General features: G+C 38.2%; 1 protein-coding gene across 1 annotated transcript; it reads left to right on the top strand.

Annotated features, from left to right (window-relative positions):
• The first annotated feature begins 470 nt into the window (after positions 1–470).
• Positions 471–12,796, top strand: DAZL (deleted in azoospermia like). The gene is made up of 10 exons (XM_010129486.2): positions 471–599; positions 862–953; positions 2,424–2,475; positions 5,928–5,994; positions 6,322–6,455; positions 7,841–7,918; positions 8,752–8,802; positions 11,034–11,138; positions 11,900–11,998; positions 12,743–12,796. The coding sequence occupies exons 1-10, from the start codon at positions 561–563 to the stop codon at positions 12,794–12,796; spliced, it is 771 nt and encodes a 256-aa protein (XP_010127788.2). The 5' UTR covers positions 471–560.
• Positions 12,797–20,917: the final 8,121 nt, after the last annotated feature.

Below are 20,917 nucleotides of genomic sequence, written 5' to 3'. Positions count from 1 at the left end.
GTGAGCTTGTTCACATCTCAAGTATTTAAAACTTTTGACCAGGAAGATGATAGAATTTGTTCTGTTGGATAGTCAGTTTAAAGTAAATTGTATCTTTAAAGAATTTAATGTCTTGCTTACATCTTAAAGGAATTTGGTGAAGTTCTGAAATGATTTATTTGTATGTTCTCACTGTGTGTCTGGTAGTAGCAACACTGGTCATGAAGCTGCATACAGGCAGACAGGGCTACTTAAAGTAGCCTAGGTTAGGTCTAGATTTAAACTTTAAAGCTTCTTAGAAAAGTTACTTTGGCTTTTTTCCAGTGAATGGTCTACTTGCAGCAAGTACTTCCTCTAAGTAATGGGAGAGGTACTATTGAAATTCATTGTCCCATGCTATATCTGTAGGAAGATGCAGGCATTCTAGTATCTTAGTGTGCTGTAATGATTTGACTGAAGTATGTATTTCTGTTTAATTTTTTCAGTCTGCAAACGCGGAGGCCCAGTGTGCAGGTGTCTCAGAGGATCATACCCGTTTGTCAACAACCAGTCAAGGTTATGTTTTACCGGAAGGAAAAATCATGCCAAACACAGTCTTTGTTGGTGGAATTGATATAAGGGTATTTATATACTTTTAATTGTCTAAGATGGGTATCGGGCACTTCAGTGGGGAGGAAATGGAATTTAACTTCTTGGGCTTTTTTTTAATATGTGTCTTTACCAGTCTTAAGATACTGCAGTGTCATGAGAGAATTTTGGAACAGGTAAGTAACTTTAGTTCTTACGGTAGTAGAAGATGGGTTTAAAAATGATACTGGCTGCTTTCAGTGAGTTCTAAACAGTTGAATGTGTTTGAAGAAGTTAAGACTTTGTTTCTTTTAGATGAACGAAGCAGAAATTCGGAGTTTCTTCGAACGATATGGTACTGTGAAAGAGGTGAAAATAATCACTGACAAAACTGGTGTTTCCAAAGGGTGAGTAGAACATGAATAGTTAAGTTGCAGCTTGTGTGCACATAATTCTGCCATAGATGATGTGAGCAGCTACGTAACAGCACGCTTGACATGCTTAAGCATTAACACTAGCTGCAGTTTTCTGTTGTGGTGAACTAACACAGAAACCTGTACATCTAGGTTGCCCCTAAATCTGTATAGTCTTACAAAGTACAGCCTGTTTTTCTGACTTCAGCCTATCTTTTCAGGAAAGAGAGTGTTGTTTTCACTTAACCAGTGGAAACAAAGCTTGAAAGTTTTGTGATGCTTATGCAGACAGTTCTAGTTCTTCCACAAGCTCTTCTGAATGGCTAAAGGTTTTAACAACAATCCAGAGAGTATTCAGGATGATTTAGGGAAGAATGGATTATTTCTTTGTTCAGGGCAACGTAACTGCACTCTTCTGACATTGGGGTATAAGTTATGTAGAAAACAACCAAACAAGTTCAGTTGAAGAGTGGAAGTAAGTTGATAGAGTTGACTCATAAGGAGTACCTGCTTAACAGTCATATTGGATTCTGGCTGTTGAGTGAAATTCTTTGTTTCAAAGTAAGTGAACAAAGTTGAAGCAAGGGAAAATCCCATTGGTTGTATGGAAAAATTCTTCATTGTCTGTGGTGAAACATTTAAGCCAAGGTCCTGCACATCCTTATTTGCTGGGTTGTGGGGAAGCTCGCCCAGTTTTGATGTTACTCCTGCTTTGAGAAGGAGGCATCACCCTCTGGAGGTTCCTTCCAGACCGGTTTTTTTTTCCCCCAAGATCCTGAGAGTATATCCTAAAAAAGTAATATATTTTTTTCTTTTTTTTTTCTTAGACATATATAGCAATACATGAACTGTATTTTATTTCCTCATATCTCTTGCTGGTCTTCCTGGTGAATTCTGATGTGCAGTTAGCCAGTGCATATTCTAATGAATTAGCGTACTGCATTGATTGACAGAACTGTTCCTATAATGCTCTGAAATTTTCGTTTTGTAGACTAGATAAACTAGGAGGGCCAGTGAAATAAATTGAAAAACCTCCTCAAGGATCGCTTCCCCCACTGGTGTTGCTGTTTCTGTAATGCTTGCTTTAATCCAAACCTCTGTAGTAATTATTATCAAATTTTATAATTCAGATCTTAGTACTTACAAAGTTTTTTTTACTTGCTCAGTTAGTAATATCAACAATAGTGCTCATTTTGAGTAGCTGAAATGGAAGAATAGCCCTTGCATCTTTTTTTATATTATGCCAGATTCTGAAATTCAATTCCTTTCATCTGGCCAAGTAGTATGTGCTGCTAGTTAGCAGTAAATGCATTTTCATGCTGAATTATAAACTAATGTCCTACTTGATACTTCTGGCATGCAATAGAATGTATCTGGCATATACACTGTTAACTGTTATTGTTCAAAATAGTTCAGCGAACAAATGAAAACCTTGTTATTGTATAACCTGTTTTGTCTTTTCAGGTATGGATTTGTATCTTTCATGGACAACGTGGATGTTCAGAAAATAGTAGAAGTAAGCTCTTTGTCTAAATTATGTGAAGAAGTTGATATATAAAGGCTGGAGACAGATTCAGGGGAAACTAAGTCATGTACTCTGTAGAACATATTAGGACAAGGGAAGTCTAGGGCTGACAAAGTAAGCTTACTAAAGATTCTACTATCGGTAGTGATTTTTTATATTTACTTAAGAAACAAGCAAAATTAGTTTTAGCCTTGGTGTGCTTGAACATCTCATGTAACTATTTCTAGTCATTCTCATTCCTTTGTGCTTGAAAGCCTCACGTGTTTTTCTGTCTGTGTGCTTTCTGTATGGGATGATTGTCATAGAACCCTTGTGCTTATGGCAGATACATAGATTTGTCAGCATTATTATTGGGAATAACAATAACAAAACAGCATTATTTTTTTATTTAAGTCTCAGCAGTTGAAGTATGTGTTTCTTGCAGTATTTGTGCATTTGGATGTTATCTGGAGTGCAAGTATTTTTTAAGCCTCCTTGACTATAAGATGCAAATGTTTGTGTCATGATTTTCCTGTAGTTCACCTGGGAGCTAAAGGGGTAGAGCTGTTACAGCCTTTCTCCTCTTAAGAGTTCAGTGTTCCAGAAATGTTATATCTCAACACTTAGAACCAAATCTGTTTGGTTTTGATAAGACTTCAGCAGGTCACAAAACACTGAGAAAGTGTTTTATTTTCCCTCTTTTGCCCAAAACTGAGTGCAATACATGTGAAAATGTGTATTGAAATATTTCTTCTCAAAAGTCTTCAACCTCGAGAGACATGGGAGTTTTCTGAGGTAAACAGTCTCGTTTTGCTTCTGAAGCTCTTGGATAGGGAAGTAGATCTGAAAGGCAAATATAGATAGATGTATCAGGCTCAAATTTAGTGTTCTGTGATATGTTCAGATGTGTTTACTGGCTATCTAGCTCCTTAAGGGGGAACAGAACATGTTTGAATGTAAGTGGAGAGCAGTGAAACTCCAGCAGAAGATTCTTGATTCTTACTGAGATTTCAAAAGATTGCTGTTCTTTAACTCTCATGGTATGCTGACAAAAATACTGTTGTAATCGGCAACAGACTTTATTTGAAAATACTTTTTTACCGTGGGTTACATTTATTGTACCAGATCAGTGTGGAATGCTTGCTCTGAAGCAACAGTTTCTTCAGAGACCTCTTGAGTAGTGTTGTCATTTAAGCTGATTTTCTTCGTGTGCATTTCTTCAAAACTAAAAGCCCTCAGTATCTCTGTTAATATAGTACTCACTGATGTGACTTTGTATATTGGTGGTCTTGGAAGACCCAGAAGTATAAGGCAGACTTTCTTCTCAATGCAAATTTCAGGTATACAGGCAGTACAAGTTACTGCCTTGTCAGGAAGAAGCATGTCCAGATAGGAATCATCTTACAAAGCTGGTTTCTGGAGGGGATGGAAAAACTGAAAGAATGAACATCTATATTTTAGAGCTCAAGTCATAAGCAGAGATCACATTGTTAAACCGTTTCGGGCATTATCTGTACTGAGTGGTCACAATGTTTTGTATAAGTGAGCAACATAGAACCTCCCTGTGGTTAGAATCACTGTAGGTGCCTGTGTTTATCTGCCTAGCTCTAACTTTGTGCAGCCTGAAAGTATTTTTCTGATTTAGGTCTGATTCCATTTGTAACTGCACTCTGATCCAGAGTGAAGCTGGTTGCAGTTTGGAACAGAAAGCTACTTTCTGCTTTGAGGAGAGACCTGTCTTCCAAGAATTCTTGTTGCTCAGGTGGAAAACATGGTTGTATAGTTATAGGTACAACAGGATTGCAGAATAAATTGAAAAAGACCACCTGTCAGACTGGTCAGGGTATTGCACTTTTTTCCACTTACATCTTAATTTTTATCGGCATGAGAAGATGATCAAATAAGACTTTTTATACCACTGTTATTCTGCTTATTTTGCTTATTTTTATGGTCAACAGTAAAGGTGCTGTTACCTATTCAAAGCACTTTCTTTAGCACAAATGAGAGAAAAATCTTAGTGAGGTGTCTGTTAAAATTGAGAACTGCACGTTTTCTTCTGAAGCGAGCAATGCCTCAGTGTTACTGAGAGATAATCTGGAGAGACTGTATCTGTATCCATACTGGTTTTAATACTTGGTACTAATTCTTGTTAATTGAGGTAAAACAAGTGTCTTTCACTTCTGATGTGTAGAGCATTTGTAAACCTTGATTTAGCCTTCTGAACTGTAACAGCGCACCTGCTTCAGGTAGCGTCATGTGTGCTGTGCACATCTTCATAGATACATAAACATATTCTTCTTGCCATCTTGTCAGGGAATGTGAGATTAGATGCAAAGACAAATTCTCTTCTGGGGGTTTTGTGTGGGGAAGTTCCTGAGTACCTGAATAAACATTACTCTGCTTAAATCATGTATTAAAGCAACTTTCTGTACTCCAGACTTAAACTCTAATCTTGTAGAGAACAATCTTAGACTATTCTACAGTCAGATCAAACAGACTTGGAAGTTGAAGGGTGTTGCGGTGCCATTTCAACCTACATCCGTTGGTGAATGTTCTTCTAGTTTTCAAACTAAGCAGTTTCACTGAAGAACACTTAATTCAACTTCTGCAGGGAGGGAAGGTGCTTGAAATTCTTCCTGTACTTTTTGTTGTGGTCCCAGATACTGTGCTGTCAAAGCAGTACTCAATCACTGGAAGTCTGAAATCTTGCCTTCTGTGTGAACTAGCATTTGGTCAGAACAAGAAGTTACACGTATCTTGGGCATTTTTTGAGTACTGAGGAGTGGTTCCAGCCCTGTTTTGCTGGTCTTTCAGATGCTTGTATTTCTGGGTTTGGGTATTTGAGGAACATGTTTCACTCTTTCTTGATTAGTCTGTGTGCTGCGTAGTTGCTTTGGTGAAAAAGTTTTGAAATAGCAGTGTGTTTGGGTATTCTGAAGGAACACGTGAAAATTTCCGTAGAGAGAATATAGTAATGAGGAGGTAAACAGTAGTGCTTAGACAGCCTTCCATTTCCTTTAATATTAGGTGAACAGCTTCTAACATCTTATGTGAAGCTTGTGTGAAGAAAGATGAGTGGCAATGTAAATAAGGTTTCAAGGAAACCTAGGCTGTGGTCACTCTAATATTCTTACTGAGGTGAGAATAGTTTGAATCTCTATGTATAGAACCAGAAGACTGACAGTCTCTAATATGTAGTTGCAAACTACATGTTGCTGTTCAGGCAAGTGATGTATAATGGGTTTGGAGAGTTGGCACGTTATGCAAGTGGGTGTGCTGAGAACACTGCAGGGAGTTAAAGGTAGAAGGGATAAGGTGTTGAGGTGGGAGAGGAGGATGGAGGCTGTTGAGACTGTATGCAAGTTGATCATTCTGTGATGTAGCACCAGAGTACAGTCTCATTAAAATTAAACAAATGACATGCCTCACCGATTCCCCAGCTTACGGAATAACCTGTCTTTCAGTCACAAATCAACTTCCATGGCAAAAAGCTGAAACTGGGGCCAGCAATTAGAAAGCAACAAAACTTGTGTAAGTAGATATCTAACACATTTGTTCACATGACAGATTTGTTTTTTCTTAATTACACATTAACATACTTGGAAATTCTTTCTTATCTGATGCAATATGTATATTACAATTAAACTTCAGTTCTGAATTCTATGACCTCACTATTTGATGTTGTATAGTTTTGATAATAAAACTGGGGTTGGTAGCACAATACAGTACAGTTAATGTTGAGTTAAACTTAAGAGTCACAACACTTAAGACTTTTTTTTTTGTAGCTTGAGTTCAGATTACTAACAAAATACGTATGAAAATGTCTTAATACTTTATTTTTCTTTGCTTTAAAACAAGGTTCATATGTGCATCCCAGACCATTAGTCTTCAATCCTCCTGCACCACAGTTCCATAGTGTATGGACTAATCAAAATACAGAGACATACGTGCAGCCTCCAGCTGTAATGAGCCCAGTGACACAGTATGTTCAGGTAAGGCTGTTCATGCTCCTGTTTTTCAGTTGTAATTAAATGTTTCTGAAGATGCAAGCACATACAATGTCAGGAATATGTATTTAGATTCCAGTCTTATCTTACCTGCTTGTTTTTGTATTACCTTCCCCAGTAAGAAGTGCCAGACTTAAATCACTTGAAAAGAATGCCAGCAACCTTGAAAAATTTGTTCAATAGTGTGCTCCCTTTATAAAACAAAAGACAGGGAGGTACTTTTTTGTTATGAGAGAACTGTTGAAGATGGAGCTAAGATTTAATTGTATAATGGTTCTTAAGTGATCTTGTTACTTGTACATATGTGCTTCACAAATCAAATGCATACAAATATTTAATGTACTACTGTCCTGCCTCAGAGTAAACCATGAACTTTAAAATGTATTTTTTTTAATAAGTATGGAACCAGAAGCTGCCTGTGATACTTCCCTTCCCTCTCCCCAGGTGAACAGATTCTTGTTTCTGAACTGCTGTTGTCTTTCTAAGGACACTGTGTTAACAGCATCTGCTGTTAATAGCTGTGACCAGTACAGCATGCCTACAGGACATCACTTTATTGGTACTTCAGATAAGAATTCGTACTGAGGTGTAGGCAGAGTACTTCTGGCCTTATGAGTCCTGTACTGTGGATAGAAGGCTTTCTGGGTTGTGGTCTCTTCCTGTATTAACTGTATATGATATGGCAGTGCAACAAGGCAATATTAATGTCAAACTGTTTTGTATATTTTCTTAAGCAAATGAAGATGAGCAAACTGCATGACTTGCAGAATTTTTTTTCCTAAGGCAGAGAGCTTGATACTAGTACTCTTGCTGATACTCTTAAGTTTATTGGGAAATAGGAGGAACTAATTCTCTTAAATGCTGGAATATGCCTTTAAGTATTCTCTGAAGAAGCTGAGGAGGTTACAGGTTAACATTGTGTCAGAATACTTGCAGTGAAGATATGCTGGGAAGTCCCTCTGAATTGTAATACTTAACCTTGCATTTGGCTCCAAGAAACTGATCTTCAGTCTGTAGTCCATTATTTCATGGTAGTTAGTTTGTTTCAAGTCTATTTTAGAAAATTTATAGGATGAGTTGTACTTCTAAAATGACTAAAAAGATCAGCTGCAAGCAGATGTGGGATTTCAGATATGTAGTACACTTCAGAATCACACCTTCTTTACATTTTGAGTGCCTTGAGTGCTGAAGCCCCATGGGAAAACTGTAAGGGTTGCTTTTAAATAGCAAAGCTAGTCTGAAACAGGAATTGAAGTAACAATGTGACTATATTTCTAAAAACATGCTCCTGGCTTTATAAATACCTTTACATATACCATACTTTTCTCTTGCTTCAGACTTGCAGTTTTAAAAAGCGCTTTATTTTGCAGACATATCCATACAGTTCACCAGCTTTATTAATACAGCAGCAGGTTCCTGTAGGATATCAGCCAGCCTACAACTATCAGGTATGTATTTCTTTAGTAGCAGCAGGAAGGCTGTTTGATACCTGATAAAACTTGAATGGAATGAGCTGGAGTCTGATCTTTCTGTGAATTCTATTTCCCTTCAGCTCCTGCTTCATAGAAATCAAAAGTCAAAACAAATAGTGATGTTTTTATTCTAATGCAGTGAAAACTGAGTGACTTGGCATACTCTTTTAAATTGTTTTTTTTTTTTAAATATGCAATGATAAAATAACTTCCAAATTACCAAAAATTACACGGATCAGTAGTAGTTTTCTCATGGGAAGTAGCTTTGTGTTTGTACATGCTATAGTGCAGGTAGTTGGTGCTATTACTTAAAACAGAATCACTGAGTCATATCAAACTATTTAAATATGGGATGTATATAGACAGAGGAGGTACTCTTGAATTCTGAAGGTGTCTGGAAGGCACTTAACTGATAGTGACTCTTGAACTTGTTCTTGTCTTGAACAAGTGAAATGTGTGGTTAAGTCCTGTTATTAAAACTTAAACTATAAGTAGTTTAGTAACTGGAAGTAACTATAGAGGTTTGAGATGTTTTCGGTGTGGCTGCTGTGATTCCTCTTACTTTCCTAGTCTATAGAGATGTTTTTTAAAAACTTGGAATGAGAAGAAGAAGGGAGGTAGCTGTGGTGAGGATGACCTTGTGCTAAACACTACGTGAGGTACATGTGAAAAAGCTATCTTGCTGGACAGAAGACTGTAAACTAGTGTTTAATGAAAAATCCAGACATGAAATGTTGTAGTTGGTTAGTTATTTGACTGTGTTGGAAATGAATGAGTAAAAGCTGACTCTTGTCCAATTCTTTTTTAAGGTTCAACCACAATGGCTTGCTGGGGAGCAAAGGAATTATGTTATGCCTCCGGTAAGTCTACAAAGTTAAACTTCTGAAACTGTCTTCTCAATTAGCACACTGTTTTGACAGCTTGATACTTAAATATCACTGTTTGTCTGGATCTGTATGTAATCTGTCAGCAGCCACAGATTTGTATAGACCAGAGTAGGTAATTGCTTAGGATTTCCTACTGACATGGTGCTTTTTTAGGAGCTGTAGGGGAGAACAGAACTACATATTTTATGGTGTTACTCCATACATTCTAGTCACGGAGTTCTGGAATTTGGATACAAGAAGAACTGGTTTTCAGTTAAAAGTTGAAGAAAAAATAAGTGGTGACCTGATGCATAATCCTGATTTACAAGACCTGTATAATATTACTGCTTACTAGGCCAAATTCTTTTTAAACTTAAGCCTCAAAATATTCTGCTTTGCAAATACTGATTTTTTTTTTTCTGGCTCCTTTCAACAGCTTTTAAAAATTATTTGCCAAGCTGTTAGACTGTAGATGGTTCTGATGGTTTCAGCAAAGTTACTTGCTTTCTGTGACTTTACACAAGTGATATCCACAAGAGGAAGAAATATTGTGTATTTCTTTAACAATGTTGGAAGTTAAACTTGTATCTTAGGCATTTTTGTGTTCTTTATTGAGTACAGTTTCTATTAAGTGTTTAAAAGGTGTAATACTTAATTTTCTTCTGAATGTTATTCTTTCAAGCTAGTTCCCAGCAGATGTCTGTAGAATCTGTGGAAGGTAAATGGGGGAAGTGAAGAAAATGGAACTTTGTGTAAATATATATTGCTGCATATGTGTATCTGACAATTCTATTTCTGATCATAATAGAAGAATACTTTATTTCTGCTCATTTCCAGTTGTGTGTACTAAGCTTTACTTTCAGCTTCGCAGCAGAGAAGCATCCTTTTTCTTTTCATGGAAAATCTGTATTTTTTTATTGAGAATTAATTTTTGTTGAATAACATCCATGAACATGATACAGCTGCAGTATATCACTTAACAATGAAATGGTAGTAAACAAAACAGTTTTTAGTATGTGTGCATGGTGGTCTTCATTAGACAGTTTAAGCTTGATTATATAAGCAGACAACTTTCCTGGAACTAGCTCTGTTAAGCAATTTGAAGTGTAATTCTTGACAGACTCAAAAGAGGATGGGCACAACAGGAGATAAGAAATGTCATCCTTCAGTCTGCTGCTTTATACCTACCTATTTGTTTAGTGGATATTAATAATTTCCATTCATAAATGGAATGACCTGGCTGTGGTGAGGTCAACCACCTTTTGATGGTCAGAGATGGTGATTAGGAAGGAATAGTCTGCTAACACTGTAGGCTTCCCTATCTCCCAGTATCATCAGCTTGAAATTAGTTTCGATGTTCAGGGGCTTTTCAGAGTGTTGGATAGTACACTTTGTGGTTGCTGTGTATAATTGTATATAACATCATCAAGAATGATGTTTCAAGAAACTGAAACTACTGTCAAGTCTGGGTAAATCTGACTATTCTGAGGTGGGGTTGGGGGGAAGTCTTGCCCCTGAAAAGTGAGAATGCTTAACACTGCTGTTGAGATCCTGGTAAAATTGGCTGCAAAAGCTGCTAATCCTCTCTGGAAGGATGTTTCCATAAAGAGTAACTGCTTTCTCGCCTCTTTGCTATTGTAATTAACTCTGCACTGGGTTGCCAGTTGCAACACTGCACTGTAGCAGAGGGAAGTGGTGAGACTTAAAGATCTAAAATGGCTTGTGCTTTTCTAGACCTTTTTACCTCTTTAAAAATTTAGAATATTAGCATGAAGGAGGCTTCAAACAAGAAAGGAACTGTATAGGGAAAAGCAACTTCTTTCAAGGGCAGTGGCAGCAGATGTGTTGCTTCCCTTTCTTTAGTTTGATTTTAGTGTGTAATTTCTTGGAATTTACCTGCTGGTTCTCATTCTCAGTGAAAGCCTTCGTTGCTCAATACACTTGATGGCAAAACCCCTACATGGAGGAAGTAGGTTGAGGAGCTAACTCTCATGAGTGATTACAGTGGGGAGAAAAGACATACTAGAATATATTCTTTTTGGAAGGAAATAGAACTGTCTTAATAAAACAGATCAGGATAGAGTTTCACCCACTTGTGAAACTTCATCTTCACATTTTTCATGAAGTTGTCGTAGCTTATTAATAGGTGAGGACCAATGACAATGCAACTGTCCACTTTTTCCCAGTGATGCTAAAATACTGCAATATTTTAAAAACTATTACAGGTTTATACTTCAGTAAGCTATCACTGCACTGAGGATCCAGAGTTTATACAAACAGAATGTGCTATTCCAGAGCCCACACAGTCGTCTGCTAACAGTCCACAAAAGGTAAGTGCTTTCTCAAAACTTGATTGTTTTTTATTTTTGTCATAAATCCTATTCCCAGAAACTTGCACATGAGGATTATGTGGCTTGGTGAAGAGGACCTCTGACCAATATCCTAGAAATCAAAAGTTACAGTTGCTGCTTTAGCTGGTTGCTCAGTCCACTGTATCTGATTTTTCTGTACAACTTCAGAAGCTTTACATGTTTCCTTGAAATTGTTAGTGCTTGTCTATAGTGCTGAGTGCAGTATAAAATGTCTATCCTACTTCATTAAGTACAACAGTGTTTTTAAGTGACAAGACTTTACTTAATCTGCTGAGAATTACAGGGGAAATCACAGGTACTAAAAAAGCAGGTTAGGTAGCACTGCCTGCTATCTCATGCAGACTTATTTTAAGCTTCAAACATCTGAGTTGGTAATATTTTACTCCGTTTTTCACTTTCTTTTCTGGAAGGTGACTCCAGTTTGGCCAGCAGTTGGCTCTGAATTCAGTTTCCTAAAGGAGACTTCATTTTTCAGCTGTCAGCCTATTCCACAACTGAACTGGCATGTCACTGGTCAGAACTGTTATGTTGTAAGTAACATGTAAGGGTAATAATGAATTACCAAGATTAAAAGATCTAAAAAAAAAGACACCTCAGGAAACATAAGGCTGTTGAGAGGAATCCTGAATGCAAAGTAGACTCTGACACACTCATACTGTTAACTGAGGCTAACTGAGAAAATCAGTATTGTTATAGATGTCCCTGTAACTGTATTTCAGAAGTCTGTGGACAGGAGCATACAAACAGTAGTATCCTGTCTGTTTAATCCTGAGAACCGTCTGAGGAACACCTTTGTATCACAGGAAGACTACTTTAAGGTATGTAGTGAAAGCAAAATTAAATCCCTAAAACACAGCTGACCTGTAATTTGTTCACCTACAGGTTACCATAAAGATTAAGAGGTTAATATCTGGAATGCTAGTTGAGTTTTTTTCTTGTATGTGCTCTGAGATGATGGATTTGTCTGAGTTGATTAATGCTGGAAACAAGTGCTGAAATTGGGTTCAGTAGATTTAATACAAGACTGCATTAAAAAAATTGCTGGACAATCAACTCATGAACACTTAGAGCATAAGGCTGGCTAATGATTTCTCAATGACAAGTTGCTGAAAGGGCAGTGTATTACTCCCTAGTTTCCATAGAGGGTGTTGAGTTTGAGCCTTTATAGTCTTTACACCATTTAAGTAACCACTGTGGATGGTGGTTCTTTATACTTTGCGTTAAAATGTCTGTGCATTAACTCATAAACTGTAGTCCAGGTTGGTAGCTGGTCATCATATTTTTTGTTATGTGTGCAGCCTGTGTAGAATTGCACTTTCTGACTACATTCCAAGTGATGTTTAGTTTCTGTTTATTGTTATATTTGACTTCCTTTTTTGAAAGGACAGACACATGAACTAGGTGTATGTGCTCTGAAGCAGGAATACAGAAGCTGTATTTATCAGCTTCGGAGGGAGGTGGATAGAGTACAGAATGTCTTGAGATACTTTTCTTGAAATGTCAATTGTGTTATTCTGGTCACCTAGAACTTTTTTCCTGTCTTTTTTCCTATCCTATTCCAGGAGAGGAAGGCACATCACTTCAGAAAAGGAAGAGCAGTACTTAAAAGTGTTTGATCAACAAAGACTTTAAAGTATCTAAAATCATTACTTAGATGTTACTACAGTTTAGTTTAGCGATACATGCAGTATAACCTTTTCCAAAAAGTTGCTTCAAGATGAAGTTTGTGTTCATGTTCTACCTGTTCCAATACAGTTGTTTATGCTTGAGTAGTTTGAAGTTTAAAGTTGCAAGAGTTGATACTTCCATGTTTTATTGTTTGCATGCTTTCCCTGATAACTAACTGGAATGTTAAAAGTTTATATGGGAAAAACACTGTTCCTTTGTTTGCATGTGGATTTTCTTATGAGCTTTAAGGTACAGTTTGCATGTTACACTTAGTTTTCCTTAAACCACAGTTTAAGTGACTAATACTGACCCTACTAGTCAGTGACTAATACTGACTTACTGACCTAAGTGACTAATACTAATACCTCTTGCCATTTAAAAATGTAAGCAGTTATTTTCCTGAGAGGTTGTATTTTAAAACTGAGCTCTTAATCAGTGGAACAGAAGATGTCAAGTTGTAACTCAGCTGAAGCCCTTTAAGTCCTGGTTGTCTTTAGACTACATAATCGATGTGGTTATGTTCATTAATGACATTTTATGTACATGCAGTCCTGTGCATCACTACTAGTTTTGGGAAAGTAATTAAGAGAATCCTAAAATTCTTATATGTAACTTAAGATGCAAGAATGTAATTAGCTGTATTGGCTACTCGGTAGAGTATGCTTTTTACTTGAAAAATTTTAGCAATACCTGTATGTTAAAATTGTGAGAAAATACTGCATTTAAAACATGCCTTTGTTAATGTGATGCAAACTGTTAATCAAAGATTATCTGTAAGCCTATTTTAATAATTATATAGATTTTAGTCGTGTTTTGAAACAATTAAAATTTTTATTTTGTCTTGGCTTCCCAAACTTCTAGTGACATGCTGATAAGATACTAGAGTTAATTTTAAGTTACCTTGAGAAAGACATACAGCATAATAAAGATTTGTTGAAGCTATTGAAGATTTATTACCCTATATGAGACTTCCAGTTACTACAAATTCATAGCAACAAACTTCATTTTGTAGTAATTAGCTGCAGTTTTGAAAGAGTAGAACTGAGAATTATATTCAGTCTTGTATGTATGTTGGGTCCTCGTCTGCTTTTTTGCCTCCTACTCCAACACCTCAGTCTCTCCAGACTAATAAGGAAATCATGCCTCCCTTGTTGGGTGTGAATACATGAGTTTGAATAGGTATGTGTGTCCTACTTCAAATTTCTAGAAAGTTTAAAAGTAGTAATGGCTAGGAAAAGACTTACCCAGAAGTAGATGTTGGTGAGATGTATAACAACAAGGGAACTGAGCTGCTTCAGACCTGATGTTTAATTGAATATGGCTGCAGCGTGGAAGATGTCCAAGGACTTGCTTCTCAGGAGTGTTCTGGATGGAATTTTAGTAATGGGAGGGTGGAGGGTGGGGAAGAAGGAAATATATATTATTATAGATTTTGGGGCTGCTTTATGCAGAATTGTAGCAATGTTCTGATAGCATAAATTGACCTAAAAAAAGCAAAGTTGATAATCTCTTTGCTTAGACAGTCCATGTCACTAAATATAGTGTGTCGAGTGTTCCCGTAGTATCAATTTGCCATACTTTTCCTCAGACTACTCTTTTAAAGGTAGTAGCTTGATTATACTTCACCTGTGTTACGAGCTTCTTTGTAAGCTTTTTTTAATCTTACACAGTTAAACTTAATATTTTTTTTAAAAAAGGAATAAGTCTGAAGTTTTTTTGCATATCGAGATCCTTTACTTTGCAACTTCAAGTACATAAACAGTCTAGTCACGCTCTTAAAGCTGTGGTGTCAGTTTATTGATAAAGGTAACTGTTTCTTTGCAAATGCAGATTTCATTTTGGCTTAATGTTCTAGTTGGCTTGATTGCCCTGGGATGTATTTGAGGCTTTATGCTGTAGCTATAAGAAAACAAAGTGCCTATGTGTACTTTTCCTTGAGGAGTCTCAACACCAAAAGAAGAGATAAAACAGAAGATATCTACATAGAGTGCATATTTTATGTTTATTTGACCAAGTGTTACCCATAGGACCATCTGGTGAGTGAATTGATTGTTCAGTGTGTTTGAAATGGTGGTACTAGATATGAAGTGTTCTTACAAGCATGCTGAGAAGGCTTATCACAGTGAAAATGCATAGCCAAGGCCTTATGAGTGCCATTTATTTTTTCTTCCATTAGATCATGTTGTGCTGATTTTGTTAGCTATTTCTTACCCGTAGGAAACTGGGGGTTTTTATTCCCATCTGGGAATTGTACATTTTGTGGCATATGCCAGTAAAAGTAACGAGTTATAACTAAGAACGTGCATTTTTAATGTTCTTCTGAAGTACCCTATAAGCATAACACAAAAACAGTAGGTAAATCTTTTTGTGTTGCATTCAGAAAGTTGAAACATCTGTTTAATATGGCTGTAGCTGAAGGCATTTCCAAAATAGGTGCACAATTGGAGCTTCTTGGAAATTATTACCTCTTGTATTATCAAATCAAGTTGACCGTGTTAATGGTGAACTAGTAGGCAAAGTGAGTTCTTGTGGATCTTCCTGTGCTTGCACAGGGTATATACATTCTGTGTGGAACTCAAAAGCACGCCAGTCTCCTTTTAAATAGTAAGACAGCTTTTTGTCAAAATAAACTATTATTTAGAGAAGAGAAAAATACAGTATTTGCATTTAACTTGGTATTAACAGAGCTATGATATTTGCTTGTTTTATGATTCTTACCTGATGTGTCCCAGTGAGCTGCTTGGTGCTGAAGCCTTTTCATTTTTGTACTGTTTTTACAATCTTTGCCACCTGACAGAGTTTTTCTTGGAATGAGACAGCCGGCCAGATGGTAGTATTGGATCTCCATTAGAATGATTGTCTGGCACAGATACTAGTTTCTTGTCAAAATGGAAATATTTTTTTCCTTCTAGGTATTCATGTGCTAAACCAAGATGCTAAATTTTCTTCCATGAAGGTGCTCTGATCCTTAAGTGCTGTGAAGAAACAAAAGGATATTCCCTTAATTGTATTCCAGAGTTTTCTTTTGCATGCCTTAATGGAACAGATTTTAAGTCCTCTAACAGGTATACAGTCTATATTCCTTGCAGGAATGGCTTGGTAGACCAGTATTTTAGGATAGATGCTGTGTAATTTAAAAGCTTTAATGCCTGCCACTTTCAATATTGCTGAGAAAGTTAAAAAAAAAAAATCCAGACTATATAAAGAGTAAGTATCAGGACTTCTTCAGATAAAACATGCATCTCAAAAAACTTAAGTAGTTTTACAGGCTAGATGGATTCTTACTTAATTGTTCATTCCTACTCTAAAGTTTGAGGTGAACTTCTCTTTGAGCTTTTGTGAAGAGCTGGGAGGGGGTTGGGGAATGACACAACTTTCACTAACTTTTTTTTAAATAAGGAAGGCACCAGCTGAGTTTACAAGAGCCTTTGTATTGCCCCAGTGACTGTTCTGTCTTTAGCTACTGTGAATAAATTCAAAGGGGTTTTTTTTTCTCAGAAGTTTGAACTTCTGTGTACTTGGTGCTCACGACAAACATGAAAAAGGGTTGTTGGTTCTTTTAGCTTAGGGTTGGGAGGCTCTGGTATGCATAGTAATGAGGAGGACAGGTATTGTGTTTAATGTTACTGTAAAATACAATGTCAGAGCTGAAAACAAGGAAGTGTCTTTATCCATACAGTAACTATTTTAGGACTAGCAGCATAATGACAAACTCAAAACTTCTAAATATGTAGTCCAGTAAAGATGCAAGCTGCAGTCAGTCAGTGTATTTCTGATACAGTGAAATATTAAAGGTGGTGCTTAAAAGACCTATGAGTCTACAACATGCCTCTACTCTTCTTGGGTGTGTGTTTGTAATTCTGCCTGCTAAGCCTCTAGCTGTTAACCTGTTCCTGTTGGTACTTCTATAAGTCAGGTGTTCAAATTTAAATGTATTGTCTGAACTATCAAGGAGGTTGATTTCTTTTAAGATGGAGTCTGGCCTTATCCCCTAAACTGAGAGGAATAATATGTTGCTGAATAGTGCCTTTTTTGGCTAGAACAAACTTAACTAAATGTTTTTCTCCTTTATTTTTTTTGCTAGTTTTAGTACACTATGAACGTTCAAATAATTCTTAAGCTAAACGCTCTGTAAAGTTTTCCTAGAAACAACTGTGACTAGAACCACTAGTTAATAGAGGTCGTTCGCTTGTTTGCCTGGGGAAAAAATGGTGCTTAGAACTGTAAAATCACGGAATAGTTTGTGTTGGAAGGGACCTCTAAAGGTCACCTAGAGCAACCCCCCTGCAAGGAGCAGGGACATCTCCAACCAGATCAGGTTGCTCAGAGCCCCATCCAACCTGGCCTTGAATATTTCCAGGGATGGGGCATCTACCACCTCTTTGGGCAACCTGTTCCAGTGTTCCACCACCCTCATTGCAAAAAATTTCTTCCTTATGTCTTCTCTAAATCCTGCATTCTTTTAGTAGAAAACCATTACTCCTTGTCCTATCACAGTAGGTCCTACTAAAAAGTTTGTCCCCATCTTTCTTATAAGCCCCCTTCAGGCATTGGAAGGCTGCAATGATGTCTCCCTGGAGCCCTCTCCAGGCTGAACAGCCCCAACTCTCTCAGCCTGTCCTCATAGGAGAGGTGCTCCAGCCCTCTGATCCTTTTTTGTGGCCCTCCTGGACATGTTCCAGCAGGTCCATGTCCTTCTTATGCTGGGGGCTCTGGAGCTTGATGCAATACTGCAGGTTGGGAGCAGAGTAGAGGGGGAGAATAATTTCCTTAAAAAAAACGTTTTGGCCTGTAGCAGTTCATAGAGTCACATAGCTGAGCTGTGCAGCCATAAGCTGGCTTTAAACTGAATGTAGAAAGCAGTTAAATGATTAAAACAAAATGTATGACTCCTGTGCATCATAAGCAAGTTAAGACGCCTTTTTTTAAAACATGCAAAGGAGATTCTACATGTGAATGCTGGATTAATCTTCTAGGAACATGCTTGTATTTACGATGGCCATATATTTCCACCTCCTGCTTTTAGGAGAACATTAAGGCAGATAATAGAGTTTGCATTTGTCAGAGGCTGTATACTAAAGTCATGTAGGTTGGAAAGGACCTTTAAGGTCAAGTCTGACTGTAACCTTAATACAGCCAAGTTCACCACTAAACCATGTCCCGAAGTGCCACACCTATGTGTCTTTCCAGTATGTCCAGGGATTGTGACTCGACCCACCTCCCTGGGCAGCCTGTTCCAATGCCTGACAACCCTTTCAGTGAAGATATTTTTCCTAGTACCTGATATAAACCTCCTCTGGTGCAACTTGAGGCTGTTTCCTCTGATCCTGTCTCTTACCTTGGAGAAGAGACCAACATTCCCCCTCACTACAACCTCTCAGGAAGTTGTAGAGAGTGATAAGGTCTCCCTTCAGCCTCCTTTTCTCCAGACTAAACAATCCCATTTCCCTCAGCTGCTCCTCCTAAGACTTGTGCTCTAGACCTTTCACCAGCTTTGCCCTTCTCTGGACATGCTCCAGCACCTCAATGTCTGTGTTGTACTGAGAAGCTGAAAACTGAACACTCATATTCAAGTCCACCAATGCTGAGTAAGTACATGGGGACGATCACTTCCCTGTTCCTGCTGGCCACACTGTTCCTGATACAAGCCAGGATGCTGTTGGTCACCTTGGCACACTGCTGGCTCATATTCAGCTGGCTGTTGACCAACACCCTTGGGTCCTTTTCTGCCAGGCAGCTCTCCAGCTGTGCCCCAGGTGCAGGACCCAGTACTCTGCTTTGGTGAACATCATACAATTGGCCTGGGCCCACTGATCCAGCCTGTCCACATCCCTCTGCAGAGCCTTCCTACCCTCAAGCAGAAATACTCTCACCCAACTTGGTGTTGTCTGTGAACTTACTGAGAGTGCACTTGATCCCGTTGTCCACATTGTTTAATAAAGATAACTAAGCAGAACTGGCCCCGATACTGAGCCTTGTGGAGCACCACTTGTCACTGGCCCCAAACTGGATTTAACTCCATTCACCACAACTCTTTAGGCCTGGCCATCCAGACAGTTTTTTACCTGGTGAAGGGTACACCCATCCAAGCCATGAGCAGACAATTTCTCCAGAAGAATGCTTTGGGAGACCGCGTCAAAGGCTTTACTGAAGTCCAGGTAAACAACACCCACAGCCTTTCTCTCATCCCCTAAGCTGGTCATCTTGTCACAGGAGATCAGGTTAGTCAAGCAGGACTTGCCTTTCATAAACCCATGCTGAGTGGGCCTCATAGCCCACCCGTATGTGCTGTCTGATGGTTCTGAAGGTGATCTGTTCCATAATCCCCAGCACTGAGGTCAAACTTACAAGTTCCCTGGATCCTCTGTCCGGTCCTTCTTGTAGATGGGCATCACATCTGCTAACCTGCAGTAAACTGGGACCTCCCTGGTTAGCCAGGACTGCTGGTAAATAATGGAGAGTGGCTTAGTGGGCACCTCTGCCAGCTCCCTCACTACCCTTATGTGGATCCCACCTGGCCCCAGAGACTTGTGTGTGTCTGAGTGGTGTAGCACATCGTTAACCATTTCCCCTTGCATTATAGGGGCTTCATTCTGCTCCTCGTCCCTGTCTTCCAGCTCACAGGGCTGGGTACCCAGAGAACAACTGGTCTTACCGTTAAAGAATGAGGCAAAGAAGATATGAAGTACCTCAGCCTTTTGCTCATCCTTTGTTTCCCCCACATCTAAAGAAGGATGGAGATTCTCCTTAGCCCTCCTTCTGTTGGTACTGTATTTAAAGTGTTCCTATAAATTGTCTTTTATGGCAGTAGCCAGGCTAAGTTTAGTTGGGCTTTGGCCTTTCTGCTTTTTTCCTTGCAAAGCTTTATGACATACCCTTAAATTACCTTCTTTTCTCTTACACAGCTACTAGGGTGGAGATCTCTGAAGGTTGTATCTTTAATTACTGGGAGAAAACCCTCTTCAGGCTTATCAGGATTGGTAGGACAATGGCTCATTGCACTGCACAGCTGCTTTGTGACTTGCAGGTAGGTTTCAAGTCAGCTGCAGGTGATGTTTTCACTGTAGCCATTAGAGGGCTCTGACGTTCAGTGCCCTGACATAAAAAGATCATACTGTAGTTAAGAGATGTCAAACAGCAATTAAGTTGAGAACATCATTGGTCAAGGTATGTATATGTAGCATATAGGCAAAACCTTATGTTGTGAATAAGATTTCCCTTACTACCCCTTAAGTTAAGGCTGTTAATTACCTTTATTTTGGGCAAACATGTAGATTTGATTTGCTTAAAATACCAGAGTAAAAAAAAAGTTAAAAAGGAAAAATAAGTAGGTATTTTCCTTTTTGTCAGATGTTTCACTTGTGCACATAAAAGTTACCAATACAGCACTAAACATCAGGAATGCTGATTGATGTTGCTTACTTAGTGCACCTGATTCTACTTTCACTAGAACAGAGGTCTTTATATGTAGTTAAGCAACGTATTTACTGCATCTCTTCTAAGGAAAAATGTTGCAACAACAGATCTCTTATTAATAAGATACTTCCTGTAAATGCTAGACTTTATCTGTTTTTTTTTTTCCACAGGGAAACAAGTCTGTGTGGTCTTCCTATGTGAACATTATACAATACTTTCACAAAACTTAACTTGTCAGTTGTGTTTATCTCACTGTTGCAGCAGATATTTCCTGACTTAGGAGACAGCCAGATGCAGAAATACTTGTTGGACGAGGTGGTCTGTGGTAGTTTCATTCATTAAAAGTGCAATTCTGTTAACAGGTTTTAAAAACAGATTTTTCACAGTAAGATAAAAAAGGATCAATAGTGGTGGAGTTTCAGAAATGGTGTTTTAGTGCTGTGTTGCCTGCTAATAAATTGTGAAGTCTGGGCTGATTAACTTCGTTTGGCTGTGGTTTCTGGGGACTTCATAAGGTGTGCAGCGCTGAAGAGTGCTGGGCTACTAGAAGATGCTGTGTGACAGTTCACACTGAAGCAGCTTTCTAACACGGGACAGTAGTGAACATACCTGCTGTGGTGAAGGAAGCCTGAATATGGATTTTTTTACTTCTC

This window comes from Chlamydotis macqueenii, chromosome 2 (genome assembly GCF_036417535.1).
Source record: "Chlamydotis macqueenii isolate bChlMac1 chromosome 2, bChlMac1.mat, whole genome shotgun sequence".
Lineage (NCBI taxonomy): Eukaryota > Metazoa > Chordata > Aves > Otidiformes > Otididae > Chlamydotis > Chlamydotis macqueenii.
Note: the sequence above shows the minus strand (reverse complement) of the source record. Positions and strands in the feature narration are given on the sequence as shown.

What these genes read in the sequence shown, in the direction of transcription:
- DAZL (XM_010129486.2), top strand. Translation starts at nt 561, where the DNA reads ATGCCAAACACAGTCTTTGTTGGTGGAATTGATATAAGG. An exon ending in TAGAAAGCAACAAAACTTGT is followed by an intron (nt 5,995 to 6,321) that starts GTAAGTAGATAT and finishes CTTTAAAACAAG; the next exon opens with GTTCATATGTGCATCCCAGA. An exon ending in CTGCTAACAGTCCACAAAAG is followed by an intron (nt 11,139 to 11,899) that starts GTAAGTGCTTTC and finishes ACTGTATTTCAG; the next exon opens with AAGTCTGTGGACAGGAGCAT.